We start from the raw sequence: 25,400 nt of genomic DNA, 5'->3' as shown, positions 1-25,400 counted from the left end.
GATTCATTCATATTGTAAATCATTTAATTGTTTTAGATAAGAATTTTTCTATTGGTGAACTTACTATCAAAGTGTTGTATTGTCTTGATAGGAAATGGAAGCCCAAGGTAACAACAATTATGAAGTCGAAAGACTTAGACACTATGCCACTAGCAACTCTCTTTAGAAAGCTCTAAGAACACGAAATGGAGATGAGTCGCTTAACAATGCATGAAGATTCATACCGAAAGAAAAAGGGCATCTCTCTAAAAGCTACATCTTCACAATCACAAGAAGAGAGAGACAATGATGATTCAGGGTCTGAATTAGATGATGAAACGTTAAATCTTCTTGTTAGAAAGTTTGGCAAGTGTCTCAAGAAGAAAGGAGGATTTAAACGATTTCAAAAGAAGGAGGCAACTGATTCAACCAGATGAGGCAAAACTCCCAAAGATCTCCTCATTTGCCATGAGTGTGGCAAACCGGGCCATATGAAATTCCAATGTCTGAGTCACCTCAAGAAGGTTGAACACGATAAAAGCAACCCCCGAGACTTCAAATCCAAGAAGGCTTACATTGTATGGGATGTTCCGGAGGACGAGACAACGAGTAGAACATCCGATGAAGATGAGACCGCCAAATTGTGCTTAATGGCAAACACTCACAAAATTGGCAGCACAAGCGATCTGGATGACACGAGTGAGGTATGCCTTCGAACTCAGGGACAACATTGGTACATAGCCAGTGAATGTTCAAGGCATATGACACGTGACAGATCGAAGTTCATGGATCTCTCACTAAATGGTAAAGGTTATGTCACTTATGGAGACAACAATAGAGGAAAAATTCTAGGAGTTGGACGAATTGGAAATGCTTCACAAGCCGTAATAAAAAACGTGTCATATGTCAAAGGACTAGAGCACAACCTACTAAGCATTAGCCAACTGTGTGATAAAGGAAATAAGGTATCTTTTGACTCAAACTGTTGCATCATTCGTGATAGGGTAAATAATAATGTTAAGTTTATAGGGCAGCGAATAAATAACATTTATATGATCAACTTGGATGATGTCACCACTTTGTTTTCAAATTATTTTATCACTAAAGATAGTGACATCTGGCTGTGGCATAGACGAGTAGCACATGTCCATCTAAAACATCTAGCTAAGTTATCATCACATGATTTAGTAGTAGGATTACCAAAGCTTGATTTCAAATCAAAAGACTCTGGTGACACTTGTCAAAAGTGTAAACGAGCGAAGAATTCATTTTCAACTAAGAACGTGATATCCACAACTAGACCTTTGGAGTTACTCCATATGGATCTATTTGGACCATCACAAATAATGAGCTTTGGCGGTAGCTACTATGCACTTATAATTGTTGATGATTTCTCTAGATATACAAGAACTTTGTTTCTCACTCTAAAAGCGATGCTTTCAAGTCTTTTAAAAATCTGGCGAAACATCTACAAAACCAAATTGACCATAAAATTGTCTATATTCGCAGCGATCATGGTGGAGAATTTGAAAACCGCATAGTTGATAAGTTTTGAAAAAAGGATGAGATCCTACCTCAATTCTCTGCTCCTCAAACCCCTCAACAAAATGGAGTTGTTGAGAGAATAAATCAAGTATTATAGGAGCTAGCTAGGACAATGCTAAATGAAAGCAAGGTCCCTAAATACTTTTGCGCCGATGTGGCGCATACTGCTTGCTATGAAATCAATCGAGTGCTGCTTAGGCCTACACTCTTAAAAACGCCATATGAATTGCTAAAAGGCTGAAAACCTAATATTTCTCACCCGCATGCTTTTGGATGTAAATACTTCATATTAAATAATGTTAAAAGATTACTAGGAGAATTTGATTCAAAAGCCGGCGAGGGAATATTTTGGGGGTATTCCATTCATAGTAAAATATATCGAGTCTTTAATAAATATACTATGCATATTGAAGAGTCTATCCATGTAAAATTTGATGAATCTTCTCCGAAAGAGAAGAAGAAGGTTGTGTGATGATGTTTCAGGTGCACTGAAAAATGCATACACGAAGAACATGGAGAATGAGAACGAGGTCTAGGATGATCAGAAGATAAATGTAAATCTTCAAGAAATGCCTATGGTGTGGAAGACAAAGAAAGATCATCCGCTCAACAAGGTCATATGTGATATCTCATCGGGAGTGGTAACCCGTAACTCGCTAAGAAATTTTTGTAACTTTGTAGCATTTATGTTTCAAGTCGAGCCTCAGACCATAGATGAGGCCTTAGAGGATGAACACTGGGGAATAACTATGCAAAAAGAGCTAAACCAATTTGAGCGCAATAACGTATGGGACTTGGTCCCTAAGCCTAAAGATCATGCTGTAATAGGCACAAAATGGGTCTTTAAAAATAAACTTGACGAATTTGGTTTGATTATACGTAATAAGGCACGTTTGGTTGCCAAAGGGTATAATCAAGAAGAAGGCATTGACTATGATGAAACCTACGTCCATGTTGCGAGTTTGGAGGCTATTCGAATGTTGCTACCCTTTGCATCGATAATGAACTTCAAACTCTTTCAAATGGATGTGAAGAATGAGGTATGCCTTCGAACCCAGGGACAACACTTGTGTTGTCCTATGCACTCAGCGTACCTCCAACTGACTTATGGTGACCTTTCAACTCACCCACTTGCGATGGGGGCTCCTTTGTGCGCCCCGTGCTCCACCCACAGTGTTCAGCACAAGTGGGTGCACCCAACGTAGAGAAACAATGGTGAAATGCTGATTTTCACGGCTGTGTGCGTTCAGCCCAGCGAGTTTTACTAATTTCGACGATCTGACCATTCACATTGAAGCCCCATCAGTTAGAAACAACATATCAAAATTTCAGCTCGATCAAACGGTGAATAAAGGAGCTATCGCGATTTTACTTCGGCATGACATGGTTGATTTCTTGGAACTTTTTTTGCAATTATTCCTCCAGATTATGCCTACAAAACACTCCAAGGGTGAGATTTGATCAATTAAACAAGTTTTAATCATGTATTAATATAATGTCATTTATTTGAATTGATTAAGTATTTAAAATGTCATAAAAAGAGTGTATAAAATATGATCAATTAACATTTATCACCTAATTCTAATTGTTTTGTTCAGAAGCAAAGATATCTACAAGATGATTTGTTCTATTTAGATATTCGCAACCAAGAAGTACTGAACTCTCTTTCTTTTTAGATAGGTCCCGAAGGGAGAAGGAAAGTTTAGATATCTTCTCTTCATATATATTTTGTTGACTGATGTATGAATCCATCATATCAACGAATTGGCAAAATTAATAGGACTTTTGTCTATGGACATACCATGATATAAGGCATTCCAGCTAGCTAAAACATTCCTCTTTCAAAAAATGCCCAGAGGTCTCTATATATGAAAGGAATTTTAGGAGCCTAACCTGATTCTTTATAAGGCCAGTGGAGCAAGATATTTGGCAACTCAATTTGATAAAAAATAGCAATTACCAATAATGAAAATAACTTGTCCTTTGGTTTTTCATTATTTCTAAAACAAAGTTAAAAACCAAAGTAAAAACAAGTTCCATATGTTGTCTGTTTTTTTAGTCTAAAACAAAACTTACTTTAAGAACTATCTTTTCATAAAAGTTTCATTAAATAAATATTTTGGTTTTTAATCTTAAAAACAAAAGAACAATTTATTAGATAAATACGAAAAAAATAATGCTAAATTCATAACAATGGAAAATTATTTCGTGAATTTTATTTTAAACTCGACTATTAGATTGCTATTATTTAATTTAATTTTTTTATATATACCAACATTATAGCATTAACTTTTAACTCTCAAATTTATTTATCATCTTTTCAATCAATTTTATATTTTAATGATGACTTGCAAAATGACATAAAGCTTAGAGGAGCATTATGAGCCTCTGTCCAATCTGGGTCATGCTGGTTTTGAGCTGTGTAGTTAATTGTTTTGAAAAAAACCCAATTTTCAAAATAAGAATAAATATAATTCTATGAAGCCAGTTTCATCAAATTAGTTGAAGATTCAACTACTTATGAACCATACTCAAAACCAGCATGACCCATGCTGGTTTCAAGCCAGTTTCATCAAATAAGAACTTGAGTTTAGTTTTAAGATTCAACTTCTTATGAACAATACTCATTCAACTAATTAATCAGTTGAAGAAGGAACAGTTGAATAAAATGAGAATCTTTTAAATTAGTGATTAAACAGAAGTTGAAACACCATTCAAACTGTATCAAGAAAATAACAATAAAAATCTTACTGCAAAAAGAGCATACATTATGGGATTACTACAAAATCTTGATGGTAAACAGATGCAAGGTTAGTTCCGAACTGAAAAGATAAAAAATTGAACCTTGTGTATCTACCAGAATGAAAGAAAACCTCAAATTTAACTTATAAAAGCCTCCCCAAAATAGAAAATAGGATTAACATAATAGAAGGAGAGAAACAATGCAAAAGAGACTTCTAGGTCAATCTTTGAGCTGCTTCCTTGGCAATGAGCCTTTCCTTGGCCTTGGTTTTGGCTTGGGATTTGGAACCCATAATTCCACCACCCCACTTCTTTCTGTATTCATCATACTTGTCATTGAAGTTAGCCTGGGAAGGAAACAAAAAAGTATAGATTCAGTTTAATTTTGTCGAAACAAAAAAATTACACGAAAAATTGAAACCATTACACACCTTGATAGCCTCCAAGATTCTACTGAACTCTAACTTGTCTTCATTCTTGACAGTTGTCAAACACAAAACTGATGCAGTTTTCTTATGGACAACCTGCCAAAATAGCACATTAATTGAAGAAATCATGAATTATAAATTTAATGGTGAAAATATTATAAAGGTCGATAGAAAAATAATTACTGTTCCCAAGCGTGCTTTGCCCTTGACAATACAGTATGGAATCTCCATCTTCCTGCACAATGCTGGAAGCCATACTACAAGCTCAATTGGGTCCACATCATGAGCAATCACAACAAGCTGTGCTTTGTTCTGCCAGAAAATAAAAAAGGTATCGAAGTCAGAAATTACTAAACAAGGATGGGGAGGGTATTCGTATTCGTGCATCAATAATAAAGGAACACCGACCTGCTCAATAAGGTAGGTAACATGATTGAGTCCATATTTCACAACAATAGGCTTCTTTCCTTCAACCGGTTTTCCATCAGCCTCTGCCTGAGCCCTTTTCAAAAGACGCTCTTTCTTTTCAGCTTTATCCTCAGGCCTGTACTTGAGGAGCACCTTGAAAAGGTTGGTTGCTGTATAGTGGATTTGACAATAACAATTAGCATAAAATTGAAGCAACCATAAGTTGCAACAAATACACATTATTAGAGTAAAAGAAATTATACAAATAGAAGTTCCTGCATATACTGCAAAAAGTTACCAAATAAATCATCATGAACCAAGTCATCACTGCTACTATTACTGCACCACAATTACGCAAGCTCGAAAAAAGTTAAATTATAAGCAGTCATATCAAATCTCATTGTCGGAAAGTTCATTTTAAATAATTATTTAAATTTAAAATGGTTTATTGGAATGTTAAAGGTCAAATATTGACATTTGTATGTTAGAAAAATATTATATTCTTTTAATCATATGTATACAACAACAACAAAGCCTTTTAATCCCATCAGGTGAGGTCAGCTACATGGATCAAACAATGTCATAATGATCTGACATAAATCATGTTCATCTAATTATATGTATATTACAATATATACACACATGTATATGTATATACTATATGGGGGCTCTTCTTTTGAAGATGTTAGCAGCCTACACCTTTTCTTTATGACAAAAAACCAGTTTCATTCTAAGTAGATTGACTTGTAGAGATATGGGTATTGCAGTAATTCAATATTTTTTTAAAAAGTTAAAATTTCTATCTCTCTCATCTAGTTATCTCAACTATGCTTTCCTGTTGCCACCCACTGAAACTACATCTCCAACAGGTGAATTGAATACAAAGTTTATACATAGAATGTCCTGTGCCACACAATTTAAATAGATAGCACTTCTTTTGATTTTATTTTCATCTTTCATAACAGAGCAATGAATGCTAGGTGCCCATCAAAAGGAGTGGTGTGGAAAACATACTTGAGTCATAGAAAGAGGGTGCCACAGATAGTGAGACAGATAAATTTTGCTTCTCTTAAAAAATTAATTTTAAATAGTAAAACCCATAACTGCAAGGTACTTTACTTAGAAAGAAACTGGTTTAGTCATATAAAGAAAAATAGGCTGTTATGTTACTCCAACAATGAAAAGAGTTGGGAATATATTAGTAATCCAGTATATAATACAAAACTAAATACCATTTTGACCTTTAACCACATTGGAACCATTCAATCAAGAATCATTGATTACCAGTTCTGTTTCCAGAACATTTGTATCAATTACGATTTCCATGCAGTAAACTTATGAAACAAATTCAGCTTTAAGCAAAAGAATCCATTGTTTTGATTGCTCTACCTTATCCTTAACAATGAAGCTTTTAAAGAATATAGTATCAATTCTTTAGGTTTTGTAGTGCTAATTTCCAACATAAATATAACATGTGTAAGTTTTTTAACAACTACACATGTTATATTTTTATTGGAAAGTAGCACCACAAACACTTAAAGAATTAACCCAAGTTTTGTACTATTAAAAGCCACATAATATAAAACGTTATGAAAGTCAACAAATATATCAACAGTTATGGCTAGGTAGTGAACACCAAACTAGGAACTGCAAAAGTTTGGGCTAGGTTCGAATTTTACCTTCCGAACCCCGAACCCTAACTATAATTAAGGGACGGGTTCAGGGTGGATATGACCAATATCAAACACGAACCTGAACCCAATCAAAACGGGGCTTTCCCATCAAATTTGGTTCAAGTAGAGGCGGATACCCATGAGTTCGGGTTATGTTGCCATCCCCATATACCAAAACAAATATTTCAAAAACACTCTCATGACTAATATAAAAATTGCATTTTCTCCACTTTTACGGAGAGTATAAGTAAAAATCAGAACACAAAAGTTAATATCAAAATGATCCTTAGATATGGGTTTATTACCAAGGTTTTTATCAAGTGTTTTAGTGAATTGGTTTAATGCTGGTGGAACCTTCAACCTTTGCTTGAGAATTCTCTTCTTCCTTTGAATTTGAACTGTCTTAGGCCATTTCACAAAGCGAGTCAAATCCCTCTTAGGAGGTAATGCTCCTCCAATCCCAAATTGCTTAGGACGCTTCTCAAACAATGGATTCACAACCTTATTATCCTAAACATAAAAAAATTCGAATAATTAAAACAATATCTAAAAATCATTCAAAATAAAACAGAAAAGAAATAAAAAACAGAGAAAATGATGTATACACAGACAGCGTAGGATATTTTTAACTGTCACTGTAATAACCGATGATGTAGCGACTGTGTATAAATCTTTACAATCTCGGTGCATTGATATTACACTAAAAAACAAAACTGAGTCACAGAACAGAATTAGATATAAACCTGCTTCTTCTTTGCAGCTACAATGGGAGCTTTAGCACCTCTTTTTGGAGCCTATTAACAAAAAAAATTCAAAAAGAAACAACTTTGAATCAATTACATCGATAATTGGTGAATAGAAAGAGGAAGAGAACGGTTTCACTCACCATTTCTGTTGCTGCAAGTGGTTACGGTGGAAAATGAAAAACCCTAAATTGAATCAATATATTACACTGAGGGTTGATCATGACTTCCATTCTTATGGGCCGGGCCGATCCGGGTCGGGTCATATACAGGCCCAATATTTATTTTCTTATACTTTTTCACTTTAGTTCTTCAAGTTTATTTTGTTCCCCAATTAGTATTAGCATTAATTTTTACCAAACCTCGATGCATTATTAAAAAAAAAGTGGAATCTACTTACTCCAAAAAAATTTAGATTTTATCATAGTTATTAATTCTATAAATATTTAATGGTTTAAATTTAATCATTAATTTATTATTAGAAGTAAGTTTAAAAATTTTATTCTTAAAGAATGTGGATCTCTCCCCTTAAAAGAATATTCTTCAAGTGACCTTAAGTCACACAATGACCAAAATTGATGTCAATATTATTTTAATTCACCTAACAAAATATTACTTAACAAATTATTTTACGAAATTGACTAAATAACTTAATTATGTATTCAATTAATACTTTTTTAAACTAAGATAAAAAATATTTTCATAATTTTCCTTACAAACTAATGAAAATAAATATAATGATTTTTGTAAAAAAGATATTGCCCCCGACCTTAAGAATAGTTTTGATGAAGACACTACTATCCTTAAAATGAAGAAGACACTAAAAGAAAAGCTACTCTTAAATGCTTAGTAGGAAAACCTTTTTTGAAAAGTATTTTAACTTGGAATTAAATTGGATTAAATTTTTAAAAAACAAATGAATATGTTACTCGACTTGAGTAATGAGTTACTAGACTTAAGTAACAAATAACTAGAACTAAGTAATGAGTTACTATAATCAAGTAATGTGTTACTAGGACTGCTCAAACTGAGTAACAGGTTACCAAACAATTTCTATAAAGAGTAACCACTTACTCAAGGGAGTAACCAATTACTCATTTGGAAAAAAAAGTTTGAGTAATCGGTTACCTATTGAAGTAATTAGTTACTGAGAGTTGTTACACCAAATTTTCAAATCCAAATTGAAATAACTTCACCCAAAACGAATGAATGTTATTCCAATCGACTTCTACCTTCATGTATGAATATGATGACTGATTGAACACCTATTTAAATAGACATTGAGATTCATACATCATCTTCCATATAACTTTCACCAAATTCTTAACACAACTTTAACAACATTTTCTTAACAATCTTGCAATCAAGTGAAAACTTTCATAAGAACTTTGTCTCTCCGTCCACCACTGAAAAAATTATTCGTTGAGGAGCACAACCATCTTTCCTCCATGATAGACCGCAAAACAGAGGAACCACTCTACAAGTGGTCAGAAGAAATGACAATTTTGGAGGTGGTCACTTCACATGAGAGGTGCAAGAAAAGTAGCTCCACTGACTTTTCAGACCAGTTGAGGATTATGAGGGATATGAAGCTTCGTAGCAATAGTGAAGGGGATGATACCTTTATTTTAATGAATCCTTCATCACCAGCACCACCCAAGCAAGTGAAGCACAACGACCTTAAAGACAAAAATGTCACGAAAAAGAAGACCAAGAAAGAGGAGCACAAAATCGAATTCTCAGCTTACGAGAAGCATTATAGGATGAGTAGAACGAGAAAGGAGGGCGATAAACGAAGATCATTCTTACCTTACAAACAAGTAATGGTTGGTTTTTTTGCCAAAACAAATATATTTAGTAGGAACCTTCACCCTTTTTAACATCTCATGCTAGTCAAGTTCTCGATATTTTGATGTGTTGCCGAAACTACAATTTTGTGAATATTTTTTATCTCCTGGTGTCAATCAATAGTTTGTAATCCCCCAAATGGACTCAAAAAACTTTATTACTAGTAAAAGAAGTACTTAATTCTATATCTCTGGTACAATTATTAAAGCTGACACTTTTGTATTCACGAAGAAACCGTCTTGGTATATTTTTGTTGAAAAGAGATGAATGAGAAATGACCATTGAGATAAAACGAGGTTGCGAAATAGTACAAATTTAAAATAAGGTCAACAATAATGATTTGACATTTGGAAATGAACTTTAGATTTTAATTTGGGAAACATGAATCTTAAGTTTGATATATAGATATGTAATCATAAACATATTAAGCATTATTTCAAATGCACTAATATTAATGACAAGTATGAAAAGACAGATTTGGATCAAACACGAGGCATAGGGGAATACAAAGAACATTAGAAAAGAGAAAGATGTGTCATATTGAAAATAATTAGAGTCATTCATTGTATGATCTCTCTATGACTTCCATGATGTAGACCCTTATATTTTCTATTTGGAGGTGAATCATTTGAATGTGCACACCCATAGGATACAAATCTAATTTTTAATCTAAAACATTCTAATTATTGGAGTGAAGAATGAAATTTTGTTTGGTGAGCCGGAAAAAAAGAGTCATTGTCGACGAATTTTTGTTGTAGCACAGAACCATTGTCTTTTGAATTTTTTTGTTTACACACTTATGAATTCAAGGTTTTAAAAGTTTTCCAATATTTTTATCTTGCCGATAGTATGGGATGTGAATATAAATTATTTATCTTCTATTTCCTCCTATGGAGGCTTTCACCAAAAATCATTCGTAGGGTTTAAGTAAATGAGTTATCATGTCACCTGGATATCCTTATATTTATGTCAATATTTTGGTCAACCTCCTCTTCAAACTAAGAATTATTTTGACAAATGTTCAGTTATTTTTCCGCATTTATGATAACGTGATGATTGTTTTAGAGTTACAAAATATATTATCCATTTAAGCTAATAATACTTTACAATATCTATTATGATTTTGGTAATGAGATTTGATTACGACTGTGGTAAAATAGTTTAAAACTTAATTTTTTGTAAAAGGATGAATTAAATTAATAACATGTTAACTTTATTACCTCCTGTAAATTTTAGTTTTCTTCTCCATTTTTTATTGTTAGCTCTAATGTTTTTTGAGTTTGAAAAAAAAAGCTGAAAATTACATATTAGTAAATATAATGATTTGTTTCCTAAACAAACACCTATAAAAAAGGTTAGAAATGAGGAGGTTGTGTAAGATAAGTTGAACGCACGTGGTGATAGCACAAACAAAATTATAAAGATAAAAGGTTTAAACAAGTTATTCCATCAAAAAACAAATAAAACAAAACGTTTAAAACAATAAGCGCCTAACAAAGTTGTTACCTCGCCGCTCTTGCTCTCTAAGAAGTTATAACATCTAAGATTGATTTAGGATCTATATCCAATTATCTCCTTAAAAGTTTCAAACTCCCAAACCATCTAAGCACATTTTAAGAACCAACCCCGCTTTAAATATAAAGCTCATTTATAATTTCACAATCACTTCAAACTATCCATTAACCTCACAGAAATTTAGAAACACACTCATCATTCTAAACAATGAATAGATCCTCATCTCTCAAGATAACAAGAATGCAAGCTCTTTCTATTATTTTGCCTCACACATTCAATGACTCCAAGGAGTTCTCTCCCATTTCTAAGAAACCCGATGAAGATTTAAATTCCAACATCAAATTAGAGCATGAGGAAGAGTACTTTGAAGAAGAAGAAGAGTTTAGTTTTTCATGTGATAATCCCCAAGGAACACTTTTCTTTGCTGATGAGATATTTGGCAATGGACAAATCCTACCAATGTTTCCTATTTGCGGCCAATCTGCTCTCCATGCTGACACACACAAAAAAAGGACTTTGTCTCCCCGTCCACCACTGAAAAAATTATTCGTTGAGGAGCACAACCATCTATCCTCCATGTTAGACCGCAAAACAGAGGAACCACTCTACAAGTGGTCAGAAGAAATGACAATTTTGGAGGTGGTCACTTCACATGAGAGGTGCAAGAAAAGTAGCTCCACTGGCTTTTCAGACCAGTTGAGGATTATGAGGGATATGAAGCTTCGTAGCAATAGTGAAGGGGATGATACCTTTATTTTAATGAATCCTTCATCACCAGCACCACCCAAGCAAGTGAAGCACAACGACCTTAAAGACAAAAATGTCACGAAAAAGAAGACCAAGAAAGAGGAGCACAAAATCGAATTCTCAGCTTACGAGAAGCATTATAGGATGAGTAGAACGAGAAAGGAGGGCGATAAACGAAGATCATTCTTACCTTACAAACAAGTAATGGTTGGTTTTTTTGCCAAAACAAATATATTTAGTAGGAACCTTCACCCTTTTTAACATCTCATGCTAGTCAAGTTCTCGATATTTTGATGTGTTGCCGAAACTACAATTTTGTGAATATTTTTTATCTCTTGGTGTCAATCAAGAGTTCGTAATCCCCCAAATGGACTCAAAAAACTTTATTACTAGTAAAAGAAGTACTTAATTCTATATCTCTGGTACAATTATTAAAGCTGACACTTTTGTATTCACGAAGAAACCGTCTTGGTATATTTTTGTTGAAAAGAGATGAATGAGAAATGACCATTGAGATAAAACGAGGTTGCGAAATAGTACAAATTTAAAATAAGGTCAACAATAATGATTTGACATTTGGAAATGAACTTTAGATTTTAATTTGGGAAACATGAATCTTAAGTTTGATATATAGATATGTAATCATAAACATATTAAGCATTATTTCAAATGCACTAATATTAATGACAAGTATGAAAAGACAGATTTGGATCAAACACGAGGCATAGGGGAATACAAAGAACATTAGAAAAGAGAAAGATGTGTCATATTGAAAATAATTAGAGTCATTCATTGTATGATCTCTCTATGACTTCCATGATGTAGACCCTTATATTTTCTATTTGGAGGTGAATCATTTGAATGTGCACACCCATAGGATACAAATCTAATTTTTAATCTAAAACATTCTAATTATTGGAGTGAAGAATGAAATTTTGTTTGGTGAGCCGGAAAAAAAGAGTCATTGTCGACGAATTTTTGTTGTAGCACAGAACCATTGTCTTTTGAATTTTTTTGTTTACACACTTATGAATTCAAGGTTTTAAAAGTTTTCCAATATTTTTATCTTGCCGATAGTATGGGATGTGAATATAAATTATTTATCTTCTATTTCCTCCTATGGAGGCTTTCACCAAAAATCATTCGTAGGGTTTAAGTAAATGAGTTATCATGTCACCTGGATATCCTTATATTTATGTCAATATTTTGGTCAACCTCCTCTTCAAACTAAGAATTATTTTGACAAATGTTCAGTTATTTTTCCGCATTTATGATAACGTGATGATTGTTTTAGAGTTACAAAATATATTATCCATTTAAGCTAATAATACTTTACAATATCTATTATGATTTTGGTAATGAGATTTGATTACGACTGTGGTAAAATAGTTTAAAACTTAATTTTTTGTAAAAGGATGAATTAAATTAATAACATGTTAACTTTATTACCTCCTGTAAATTTTAGTTTTCTTCTCCATTTTTTATTGTTAGCTCTAATGTTTTTTGAGTTTGAAAAAAAAAGCTGAAAATTACATATTAGTAAATATAATGATTTGTTTCCTAAACAAACACCTATAAAAAAAGGTTAGAAATGAGGAGGTTGTGTAAGATAAGTTGAACGCACGTGGTGATAGCACAAACAAAATTATAAAGATAAAAGGTTTAAACAAGTTATTCCATCAAAAAACAAATAAAACAAAACGTTTAAAACAATAAGCGCCTAACAAAGTTGTTACCTCGCCGCTCTTGCTCTCTAAGAAGTTATAACATCTAAGATTGATTTAGGATCTATATCCAATTATCTCCTTAAAAGTTTCAAACTCCCAAACCATCTAAGCACATTTTAAGAACCAACCCCGCTTTAAATATAAAGCTCATTTATAATTTCACAATCACTTCAAACTATCCATTAACCTCACAGAAATTTAGAAACACACTCATCATTCTAAACAATGAATAGATCCTCATCTCTCAAGATAACAAGAATGCAAGCTCTTTCTATTATTTTGCCTCACACATTCAATGACTCCAAGGAGTTCTCTCCCATTTCTAAGAAACCCGATGAAGATTTAAATTCCAACATCAAATTAGAGCATGAGGAAGAGTACTTTGAAGAAGAAGAAGAGTTTAGTTTTTCATGTGATAATCCCCAAGGAACACTTTTCTTTGCTGATGAGATATTTGGCAATGGACAAATCCTACCAATGTTTCCTATTTGCGGCCAATCTGCTCTCCATGCTGACACACACAAAAAAAGGACTTTGTCTCCCCGTCCACCACTGAAAAAATTATTCGTTGAGGAGCACAACCATCTATCCTCCATGTTAGACCGCAAAACAGAGGAACCACTCTACAAGTGGTCAGAAGAAATGACAATTTTGGAGGTGGTCACTTCACATGAGAGGTGCAAGAAAAGTAGCTCCACTGGCTTTTCAGACCAGTTGAGGATTATGAGGGATATGAAGCTTCGTAGCAATAGTGAAGGGGATGATACCTTTATTTTAATGAATCCTTCATCACCAGCACCACCCAAGCAAGTGAAGCACAACGACCTTAAAGACAAAAATGTCACGAAAAAGAAGACCAAGAAAGAGGAGCACAAAATCGAATTCTCAGCTTACGAGAAGCATTATAGGATGAGTAGAACGAGAAAGGAGGGCGATAAACGAAGATCATTCTTACCTTACAAACAAGTAATGGTTGGTTTTTTTGCCAAAACAAATATATTTAGTAGGAACCTTCACCCTTTTTAACATCTCATGCTAGTCAAGTTCTCGATATTTTGATGTGTTGCCGAAACTACAATTTTGTGAATATTTTTTATCTCTTGGTGTCAATCAAGAGTTCGTAATCCCCCAAATGGACTCAAAAAACTTTATTACTAGTAAAAGAAGTACTTAATTCTATATCTCTGGTACAATTATTAAAGCTGACACTTTTGTATTCACGAAGAAACCGTCTTGGTATATTTTTGTTGAAAAGAGATGAATGAGAAATGACCATTGAGATAAAACGAGGTTGCGAAATAGTACAAATTTAAAATAAGGTCAACAATAATGATTTGACATTTGGAAATGAACTTTAGATTTTAATTTGGGAAACATGAATCTTAAGTTTGATATATAGATATGTAATCATAAACATATTAAGCATTATTTCAAATGCACTAATATTAATGACAAGTATGAAAAGACAGATTTGGATCAAACACGAGGCATAGGGGAATACAAAGAACATTAGAAAAGAGAAAGATGTGTCATATTGAAAATAATTAGAGTCATTCATTGTATGATCTCTCTATGACTTCCATGATGTAGACCCTTATATTTTCTATTTGGAGGTGAATCATTTGAATGTGCACACCCATAGGATACAAATCTAATTTTTAATCTAAAACATTCTAATTATTGGAGTGAAGAATGAAATTTTGTTTGGTGAGCCGGAAAAAAAGAGTCATTGTCGACGAATTTTTGTTGTAGCACAGAACCATTGTCTTTTGAATTTTTTTGTTTACACACTTATGAATTCAAGGTTTTAAAAGTTTTCCAATATTTTTATCTTGCCGATAGTATGGGATGTGAATATAAATTATTTATCTTCTATTTCCTCCTATGGAGGCTTTCACCAAAAATCATTCGTAGGGTTTAAGTAAATGAGTTATCATGTCACCTGGATATCCTTATATTTATGTCAATATTTTGGTCAACCTCCTCTTCAAACTAAGAATTAATTTTACAAATGTTCAGTTATTTTTCCGCATTTATGATAACGTAATGATTGTGTGAATGCATTACAAGCACAAGAGCAAATGAGGCTTATGAAACAAGAAGGATCTATGAAGAGTGCTTTTCAAATGAAATTACAAAATTACAATGGTTGGAAAGACAAGAAAAATAGGCAAATTAATAACCACAAACATGTAGGTTCTACAAGCAACAAGTAAAATAACAAAAGTGGCAATAATGAAGTCTTTCCACCTTGCTCATACTGCAAATAAAAAACTAATCCTCCACAAAACAAATGTTGGTGGAGGCATGATGCAAGATGTTATAAGTATGGTCAGTTAAGGCACGTGGAAAAGATATGCTAGTCTCAACAACAACAACAAGGAGAAGCTAATATTGTTGATGATCAATCACAAGAAGAGTAACTGTTTGCAGTATCATGTTTTGACGCCAACAGTTCTACAAAAAGTTGGCTCATTGATAGTGGTTGTATAAACCACATGAATTATGATCGCGAGCTCTTCAGAGAGCTTGAAATTGCTATTTCCAAAGTCATAATTGGAAATGGGATATATATTGCAACAAAAGGCAAATGAACAATTGCAATTTAAAGTTACACAAGTTTTAAATTAATTCATGATGTCTTATATGTTCATGAAATTAATGAAAATTTGTTAAGTGTTCCTCAGTTGATGGAGAAAGGCTATAAGGTTTTGTTTGAAGACAAAACTGCATGATTAAAGATTCAGAAGGTAGAGAGGTGTTCAAAGTTCAAATGAAAGACAAAAGTTTTATCATGGATTTGATGAAAGATGAGCAAGTTGCAGTACACAAAGAACAAACATAAACAAAGTCTCCTACACGCATTGCCTGTCGATATGGGAAGCATACAAGGCTTCTTTTTCCGCAAAAAAAAAATGGAAGGCTACACAGAAGCTGCAACTGATATACACAAATATTGGAGGACCTATGAGTACACTATTAGATGTTGCAAAATATGAAGAAGGTGGAAGTGACTAGAAATTGATAGATGCAACGAAGGAGGAGCTCGTGATCATTGAAAAAATGAGACATGGAAGTTGGTAGAGATGCCTAAACACAAGTAGAGTATAGGAGTCAAATGGACTTATGTAACCAAGTTCAATCTTGACGGTTCTGATAATAAGCATATGACAAAAGCTTGAAGTTTACAGCTCCAGAGTCAAGGAGGAATGTTGATTAATATGACTCAAAATCTGTTATGTTTCTATTCATTAGGCAATAAGGAATATTCATTAGGAAATAAAGAGCCAATATGACCGTTAGGTATATTTCATGTACAATATTAGAGTACTTATCTGAATCATTATGCTATTCATGTGGAAATAAATTTATTTTTCTGCACCAGTTTTCTTTTCCATGGTGTATAAATCATGTATCTTGTTGATGAATAAAATAATGTCTTCTACATAACACATTTCCTCTCTACACTTTTTTTTTGTTTGCTACATAACATGATAGATGATAGATAAATAAATAAAAATTTGACTCCAAAATTAGTTTATTCTTTATAGGCACAATGCATGAAAGGTACAAAGTTCAAATAAATTGTCCCTCGCTAGATACATCAAACCGGGCCCCCACATACATGCTCATTTTCTCTGAATTAAAAGTAAAAATACAACATGAGTTGACAAAAAATACAACACATTAAACAACTGAAAGATTAATAAAAAAAATACCTTCAAATTAAACATTGTTTGTTCATGATACTTAGAAAATTCACCAAATCCTCGCTCATATTGGAACCGGGTCTACAAGCAAAGCTTGAATGTATGTCTTCATTACCCCTCCCGCATGAGTGAAGTTATCTTGATCTTTGTAGATCACATCTATAGAACGTGTTAGATTAAGAATGCGCATCACAAAAGGCTTTGGCACTTTGGTTTGCCTAAGACACTCCTCATTTATATCCTTCCAAGCATTGGTAACTCTTCTCCGACATTCATTAATAGCATCTTCCCTGGACATACCATATTGCCTCATATAGCATTCAAGAAATGAAGCAACATGTTCTCTTTTTTGTTCAAACTATGTCCAAAAACGAGAGACACAATTTACATAAGTATTTGTATTATACAACAGAAAAATCAAAGACATGATTCCTAATAAAGTTCATTTTTGTAGCTATTATATATGGCATATATAGTAGTAAAATAACTTATTTTTGTGATACATGATAAAGCATACATGACAACCTATCAATTACTTAATATTCATGTTACTAATTAAGGAAGTAATATGCATTCTCATTTATTACTACAAACATGAATGGAGATCTACTATCCTTTTTCGTATCTTCAATAGTGTCTTAGACCAATCAAAAAATGTCATTTAATTAGGAAATAAAAATTATAAAAACATAAAGTAATATTTCATATTATTTGGTATACCTCGTTTGACACAATGTCATCCATTAACCGGCCAACAACACTAGAAGCCTTAATAATTTTTGGTTCCTTTGTCACCCATTTGAAGATTTCCTCAGTGGCAATGTCTCCCATGCCAATGTAAGAAGTTGTCGCGAGCAATGGGTAACCACATGATACTAATGATATGTTTGTATACTCCTCCGTTGTTGGTATATATTTGCAGTTGAGCCATCTGGCCTCAGTCATGTAGGCTTGGGCAATTTTTTTAAACTTCCATCATTAACAAGAATTATTTTATAATTATATAGAGATATAGTGAGAAAAGTATAATATATGCAATATATGACAAAATGATAAAAAATGCAAACAAATCATTCTGTAAATATGAAAATGTGAATACATTAATTATGCTATCAAATTATTTAATGTCATTGATATGTGAGTCGCAAATCAAGAAAGAGAAAGCTAGTGAGGGACTCTGAAGCGATAGAAGGCTGAGGTGTGATGAGTCTCCACCATGGTGTTGTAGTGCAATAGAGACGCTCCTCCTCGAGGACTCAATGGCGCTACAATGACAAAGGCTCTCCAGTGTTCTGCGGCAAGGGTTTGAATCACATAGAGCTAAGATATTAGGTTCTTGTTGAATGAGAAGGGTTTGCCTTATTTTTATCAATAATTTATGAAAACTTACCAAAATTTTCTCATAAATGTCACAACTCACTTGCCGATAACCTTTAGAAGAAACATGCATGGGTGGTAATTGGATGAGTTTGAATGAATTTGGATTTGAATGTTAATGGATAGATGAAAAACTATTCAGCAATCCATATAAATCTATTACATCGCATTTTTTAATTTATTTCATCCATTCATATCCAATGGATTCCAATCAATCAATTCTATCCATGTATCCATTTTAAAAGATTTGGTGAATCCATTCATATCCAATGGATTCCAATCAATCAATTATACACACTCTTATTGGCAAGAATCTATGTGCAACATAATTGAGACTTCCACAAGTTGTATGCAATAGACTATCTTCCTGAAATATTTCATTTTGTTATTATATTATCATATTAGTCAATAACCAAAATGATATATTTATACTTTCATTAAGGTGTGTGGTTCTAAGAAAATGTTTTCTTACCCTAAGATGTTGGGGTAAAGCACTAAGGCTAAAATCGTTTATACTTTTTGATAAGCACTTTTTAAAATCACAATTGCAATTTTCAACTTTTGTAATGTGTGTAAGATTGTGTTGTTAGCACTGATATAAAATCTGTACCGTGTTGGTCGGTCCGACCGGAATACCGGCAAAAAGGACCCTTAACTAGACCCCTAACCGGTACAATACGGATATTGAACCGACCTAGTATCAAAACTGATTAAAAACCGGTCGCAACCGGTAAATCGACCAAAATTTGACTAAACCGACCGATTTATACACATATTTTTTTTAAAGAAAAAAAAACTTAAAAACCCATTACATGGTGACCCCTCTTTCCAACCATTCTTCAAGACTTCGAAGCACATGCTTTCAAGGCATGCATAGAGTACACTTTTTGGTTCCTAACATTTGTGTTTAATCTCACTGATATTTGTGTAATCTTGGAGTCAACTATCTGAAGGTAGGATTTGGTGCAAAAATGGAACCTTGAGACAACTTTGACTCCTTGGTGTTAAATGTTAAAACTCCACATTTATTTGTTTTGTAAAGTGAGTTATGAACTTGTGTCATTTATTTATATTTTGTATTCGTTAAGTGATACTTTTGGATTGATATATGTTTTGCAATTTAGACTTTGAATTTGTTAAGGACTTAAATTGTTTGTTTATGTGAATTTTGAGTAGATTATGAATATGGATTATAAATTTGAGTATCTACTTAATTGATTTTTTTCTTAAAGGTTTATATATATATATATATATATATATATATATAAAAGCTGGTATGTCTGGTTTAACAGACATGCGGCTTAATTACTGAAGCATAGGTTGAACGACTATACCACTACACCAGTACCATGACCAGTTTGATAACCAGTATGGTTTTAACAACATTGGTTGTTAGAAAGGTGAGAGAGATTTTTTATATTAATACTGAATTAATTGGAAAATTTTGTTTTAATTTTTTTTGAATGGGTTGAGTATCTACCCAAATGGATATACCCGTGGAAATCTATTGGATATAATAGATGGATTTGAATCCATCCATTATCAATACTATTCATTGGATTATATCCATTTAAATCCATTAGTTCTAACAGGTAGATTTGAATGGATTTAATTTGGATGAGTTTGGATGGATTTTTGGATTATGGATAATTTTGTCACCCTTAATATTAGGAATCGGGCTAGGATCAACTAACACACAAAAAGGATAAGCAACCTCCTAACAATGATTCTCCTGTGCTGGAAGAAAAACTGGAAAATGATTTGGTTATTAATCTAGAAATAGAAAAGCCTATCTGAAGGTAGGATTCTCTCGCCTCATTTTCTCTTGTCAACCAAACAAAGCCTTAAGGCTCTGAATAGAGAAGGTATGGTAAAATTGGTTTACGAAATGGTGACCACTAATCAAGATTTGCCAAAACTATAGGAGCATGTTTTCTTGGACCAATCCTAGGTACATCAAATCCTCTGTTTCGCCTGTGATATAAAAGCTAACATCTACAATGACCTTAAAAATTTAATTTGGATAATAGAAAAATTCATTATTATAAAGAAAATTGGATCGGGAAAACTTTGCTAGACTTGCTTAATATCCCTCATAAACAAAACCTGAAAAGAAGGGTTAAAGACTCCATCATTGAGTGTAATTGGATGGCTCTCTCATGTGTGTCAATACCATCCAAACATAACCAGCATGATCAGCAAAATCATAATTCCAAAAGATAAACCAGAGGACAAATTGGTATGACAACAATCTAAAGATGGTGACTTATTGCTCAGAGAAGCCTACATTGGTGACATAGCTCCAAAAACACTCAGCTTTCTTGGTGCAAGCTAAACTGGAAAAATAATATATGTCCTTCAACATCATTCATTTTTTGGAGACTGTTTCACGACAACCTCCAAATGATGAGAAATTGCAATGACGAGGCATCCCAATGGTTTCTATTTGTAATTTATGCTTAAAGTATAGTGACTCGTGTCATTTTTCTAGTGCATTGTGGGATTAGCACAACAAAATAATTAAAATTAATGTTGACAAAAAATACCTAGTCATTGTTATGTCCATTTCTAATTGCGGTTGGAGTCCTCGGTCTAAGAATGTCATTGTAGCTACAATTATCAATTTAATTCACACAATCTGGACATGCAGGATTAAATGTAGAATTAGTGATTAAAGCCTTTTTAGGAGAAATCAAGATACCAAGGGTTCTCACAAACAAATGACGAAACTCCATTCTTCTTACCTGCCAAATGGAACTAAACGTTTTCGCACATATACAACGAAGGAAATACTTGTACAGATAGGCTTTCTTCTTTTAGGGCGAGATCAAAGTGCGAGATCAAAGTGCAATTCTTGGAGGGGTTTAATCCTAGAGTTCATCCATGTTGGTTTCTTTAGAAATAGATAAGGCCTACATAACTATATATTTCCTTAGTAATATGTAGTCTGAAAAATAGGCTCTGCTTAGTAATTTGTAATTTTGTTTCTTTCACAAGCAGCAGTTGTAAGAAATATGCTTATTGTGACATGAATAGATATATCATTTCATTGTTTCATGACATAACTCTTGGATGAAGAGTCATCAATGAAATGTTAAGACTCTTGGAAAAGAGCCTATATATAGTGCTTGATGGAAGCACTATACTAACAAGAAAAAGGACCATAAACATTGTCCCTATCTCTGCCCATAAAGATTGCTCTATCAGCCATCACTTAAGGAAGAGCATAGTAAGAACGGGAAGGAGATAGAAAAGTTACTCTATAAACCAAGAACACCAAACAACAACTAAATGGAGGATCGTATCGCCATGAGGAAATGTTAGTAATCTGTAACTATTCTTATGGATGTAAAAACTATGATTTCTTAAGATCCATTTATACATGACTTCAAATAAAGTTTACAGCAGTGACACATGAAATAACACACTTTATGAAATAACACATTTTATGAAATAACAGATGTTCACCTTTTTTTAACCGGGAAAGTTGGTATCCTTTTCAACCGACATCCATTATAAAAATATTTAATGTCATGTTTCGTTTTGGTATAGTGAGAGAGAGGATTTTAATTCGAATGAATATTTATAAATATTGTTGAACTCATTTGATCTAATAATAATACTCGCAACACTTTTTATAGATTATGATATACTTTTATAAACATTAGCACTTCTAGTTAGGAAACAAAATGAGAAGATTAATGGCCACAAACAAGTATGAAAAAATGCATACTTCTTTTATCCCATAGTCAATGCTGTATGCTCTTCCTTCTTTCATCACAAGTTGCTTTGTTTCCTCATAAACGTTCATGAGGAGCCCATAAGTTAATTTCATATATTCTGGGAGATCATTTAAACAGCTAATATCCCACCTGAAAATAATTGAAAATTTTCTCAATCAAATGCACTTTGAGATTTTAAACAGAAAAATGAAATATTGAATCAAAGAAAGTTTATGTGATTTTCTAATCAACCTTTCAATTGCCTTGGTGAAAAGTTCTAATTCGTCAATTGTTCCAAATGCGTCATATGTGTCATCAACGATTGCTACTAGGAAGATTACTTTCATCATTATTTTTCTTGCTTGAGAATATTGTGGCTCAAAATATACCCCCAAAATCCAGAAGCACAATTCTACAATCCTATCTCGAATAAATGGTAGATTTCTTGGAATGTCCAACTCCTTCCACCACCTATAGAGAGATAAAACAACATAAATTATATTTATGTAGGAATTGTTTTATTGTTCAATAGATATAACTTACTTGCTAATGTTCCCAACTTCTTTTTGATGAAGTTTCTGCAGAATATTGAAATCCAATTTTGCTAAAGCGAGTAGACATTCATGATGAGAAGGATCTTGCTGGTAGATAGAAATGTATCGACGCGCCTCTAGTCTAGGCAAGCCCATATGAAGAGGTTGCCTTAAGCTATATTTTATTTGTTCCTCAAGAAAAGGTCTCAATTGCGAAGAAATGGACTCAAGGTGAGTGGAGGTGAATGCAAGTGCTTCATCTAATATGTTTTCTCCATGAATCCTTAGATATGAGGCTTCATACAAGCTTAACATTCCCTCAACATCTGTGTTAATTCTTTCATCAAATTTCCCATGCACATCCCGGAACTTGTTGAACACATCTGGTTAGAGACAATTAATGTAAAAAAATAAACTATGAAAAGAAAAGGTTATGGAGTTGAAGTTGTAAGATTGTTTTTATGCCTTTAGGTTACGTACTCCTGGAAAATATATAAGACTTTGTATAACTCAATATATATAACTTCAACTTTGTCATTAAAATTCTAATTAAGTACAAGAAAACACAAATTTGTTTTGGTTCACGGAATTGATTTTAGGATAGTTATATTTTGTAGAAAAAGTCTGAAACATCTATTATAACTCATGCTAATAAAAGACACATTGAATTCTGGAGACTTTCATCATGTTAATCCATTGATTTATGGCTTATTCTATTCCCACCCTTTAATGTTTGGAAGTTTAAACTAATTTTTTAACAAACCCAACTCCTATGTCTAGTTTTTTTTATGGGGGGACAATATTGTTTAGTAAAAGATATTGTTGGAAAAGGAAATCAAACAAGATAATAAAGTGAAGGATATACTTGGTGAAACCATAAATCCTTCTTGCCTCAATAACCTAAAGATTAGAGCAAGAGTGTCAAGGTTGCCTTCAACAATTATTTCTCCATTTTCAACGTAGTTCTTGTACGTATCTTGTAGCACTTGTTCAATCTCATATTCAAAATGATATTGCATTCCCAAACGACATATTGAATCAATCAAGTCCACTTTTGTTAAGGGTTTCTCAACTGTTGAGAGAAGCATACTCCTTACTTCTTCTTTCAAAGTTTCAATCTCTGGTGAAGTTAGATCGAGTTCCTGCATATGATAAACAAAACTTTGTACTATAATAATGTCCTTAAGTGGTGAATTAGTAGCAAGAGTTAATAACTTCTATAGTTATATTATATCATTGTTGCATGCACAAGGAACATTATTATAGAGAGACCTTAGAATCTGAAGCATATTGAAGGAAATAATCTTTCCAAATGGTTGGGTGAAAATGTGCAATTTGTGAACGCAAGTCATCAGATTTGTCAACTAGGCTGAAGCAAGTGAGGGTTGAGGAAGCAAAAGACATATTTAACTTTTAGTAAAATTGAGGCTTTATCGATGACTCTTGCACTTTTAGTAAAACTGAAGCAAGTTTATATAGTGTTGCACTTTTAGTAATACAGTGATTTCTAGGGTTTGTATAAAAAATACAGGTTAGTATTTATAAAGGAATAAGTGGAATACATATTTTGCATTCTTTCCATAAAAGAAGCGTGTTTGATATGATTGTCAAAATTAGATTGTAGTTATTCAATTTCTTTTATCTGTGTTATGTAAAAAGAATAATCAATTTTACATAATAAATTATGAAAATAAGTAAAAAATTGTTTGTATAAATTAATATTTCTTTCAGAATTTAAATTATGAAGGGTATAAATATAACATGCTGCTCCTAACGGGGTCTTATTAAATAATTACTCTACAATTATTTTTGGTTGGAAAAACATGTTAAATAATTTTTTAAAGTTTGTGAAACATGCTTAGAGCTTGAGTACAAATTTAAAAAAAAATTACTTTGCCCCAAAATAAAAGTTGAACCAAACAATGACATATAATAAGAGAATAAAGAAATGGAGAGTGTTACAGCATTTGAGTCATCATACATAAATAATTTTGGATTCTTCCCATATATTTTTTCCTCTGTCTTTTCTCTTATCTATCTATTTCTTTGATTTGTTTTTCTCCAAACAAACAAAGTGCAATAGTAACATCTTGCTTTCGCTTTAGAGGACACAGATTATTAAGATGCAGCGTTCCACAACAAATAATAGAGGCTGGCCATGTACATTTGTTTTTGGAAAGACACTAATCATAGAGGGTCGCCATGTACCAGGTACTATATGTTTTTCAAAAGGCACTAATCATAGAGGCACTCAATTGGATCATTTTTTTTTCGAACGTCGGCAAAACAATATTTCTATATCTTTTGTACACCTTTTACCTCTTAAAATATGGAAGATATGTAAAAATAAAAATCTCGTACTTAACATCCATTCATATTTTCGGACCACTTTTAAATATAAGAGTTATCAACATATCATTGACAACTTATGTATTTTTGGTAAGTGATTGACTTCTACGATTTATTGTACATGGTCAACATTTATGGTCCGCATAGTGAAGCCATTACTACCCTTAGCGTCAATCGAATTGATGAAGTCCACCTGATTTTCAATTTTCCTATCGAGCATACCACAATAATCTTTATTCCAAGTCTTTAAGGAACTTTTAAGACCCTTCAATTTTTCCTTGAACAGAAAAGAACTCCTACAAGTGATCCATAGTTTCTTCCATTCATCAACAACAAACTTACCAAATAGAGGAT

The 25,400-nt window shown here is 32.8% G+C and overlaps 5 protein-coding genes across 7 annotated transcripts; 3 read left to right on the top strand and 2 right to left on the bottom strand.

Moving 5' to 3' along the window:
- On the bottom strand, positions 4,247-7,739 carry LOC109343533 (60S ribosomal protein L7a-1-like). 2 transcript variants are annotated; one of them, XM_019581882.1, is made up of 7 exons: positions 7,662-7,732; positions 7,519-7,569; positions 7,081-7,285; positions 5,103-5,272; positions 4,878-5,006; positions 4,698-4,790; positions 4,247-4,613 (listed from the first exon to the last, which is right to left on the bottom strand). In XM_019581882.1, exons 1-7 carry the CDS (start codon positions 7,662-7,664, stop codon positions 4,482-4,484), a joined length of 783 nt encoding a protein of 260 aa, XP_019437427.1. In that variant the 5' UTR covers positions 7,665-7,732; the 3' UTR covers positions 4,247-4,481. The 2 variants fall into 2 exon arrangements, with proteins under 2 accessions (XP_019437427.1, XP_019437426.1); XM_019581881.1 differs by having other exon boundaries at positions 4,878-5,272; positions 7,662-7,739.
- On the top strand, positions 8,967-9,398 carry LOC109342379. The gene has a single exon (XM_019580373.1). It carries the CDS (start codon positions 8,967-8,969, stop codon positions 9,396-9,398), a length of 432 nt encoding a protein of 143 aa, XP_019435918.1.
- On the top strand, positions 11,122-11,889 carry LOC109342378. The gene has a single exon (XM_019580372.1). The coding sequence runs from the start codon at positions 11,122-11,124 to the stop codon at positions 11,887-11,889; it is 768 nt and encodes a 255-aa protein (XP_019435917.1).
- LOC109342377 lies at positions 13,614-14,381 on the top strand. Its single transcript, XM_019580371.1, has one exon. The coding sequence runs from the start codon at positions 13,614-13,616 to the stop codon at positions 14,379-14,381; it is 768 nt and encodes a 255-aa protein (XP_019435916.1).
- LOC109343532 (probable terpene synthase 2) lies at positions 16,878-24,137 on the bottom strand. 2 transcript variants are annotated; one of them, XM_019581878.1, is made up of 7 exons: positions 23,970-24,137; positions 23,563-23,839; positions 22,708-23,080; positions 22,417-22,635; positions 22,176-22,314; positions 17,786-18,034; positions 16,878-17,423 (listed from the first exon to the last, which is right to left on the bottom strand). In XM_019581878.1, the coding sequence occupies exons 1-7, from the start codon at positions 24,099-24,101 to the stop codon at positions 17,130-17,132; spliced, it is 1,683 nt and encodes a 560-aa protein (XP_019437423.1). In that variant the 5' UTR covers positions 24,102-24,137; the 3' UTR covers positions 16,878-17,129. The 2 variants fall into 2 exon arrangements, with proteins under 2 accessions (XP_019437423.1, XP_019437424.1); XM_019581879.1 differs by having other exon boundaries at positions 23,788-23,839.

This window comes from Lupinus angustifolius, chromosome LG03, assembly GCF_001865875.1.
Source record: "Lupinus angustifolius cultivar Tanjil chromosome LG03, LupAngTanjil_v1.0, whole genome shotgun sequence".
NCBI lineage: Eukaryota > Viridiplantae > Streptophyta > Magnoliopsida > Fabales > Fabaceae > Lupinus > Lupinus angustifolius.
The sequence above is the reverse complement of the archived record's forward strand: the minus strand, read 5'-3'. Positions and strand labels throughout refer to the sequence as shown.

Bases quoted from the DNA above. Each gene is read 5' to 3' on its own strand.
- LOC109343533 (XM_019581881.1), bottom strand. The intron at 7,286-7,518 runs GTTTATATCTAA...TTTTATGTTTAG, and splicing joins TAGCTGCAAAGAAGAAGCAG to GATAATAAGGTTGTGAATCC. The intron at 5,273-7,080 runs GTAATAAACCCA...TCCACTATACAG, and splicing joins AACACTTGATAAAAACCTTG to CAACCAACCTTTTCAAGGTG.
- LOC109342379 (XM_019580373.1), top strand. From the start codon at position 8,967: ATGATAGACCGCAAAACAGAGGAACCACTCTACAAGTGGTCAGAAGAA.
- LOC109343532 (XM_019581878.1), bottom strand. From the start codon at position 24,101: ATGTCTTTTGCTTCCTCAACCCTCACTTGCTTCAGCCTAGTTGACAAA. The intron at 22,636-22,707 runs GTAAGTTATATC...ATCTCTCTATAG, and splicing joins GAAGTTGGGAACATTAGCAA to GTGGTGGAAGGAGTTGGACA. The intron at 22,315-22,416 runs GTTGATTAGAAA...AATTATTTTCAG, and splicing joins TTCACCAAGGCAATTGAAAG to GTGGGATATTAGCTGTTTAA.
- LOC109342378 (XM_019580372.1), top strand. From the start codon at position 11,122: ATGCAAGCTCTTTCTATTATTTTGCCTCACACATTCAATGACTCCAAG.
- LOC109342377 (XM_019580371.1), top strand. From the start codon at position 13,614: ATGCAAGCTCTTTCTATTATTTTGCCTCACACATTCAATGACTCCAAG.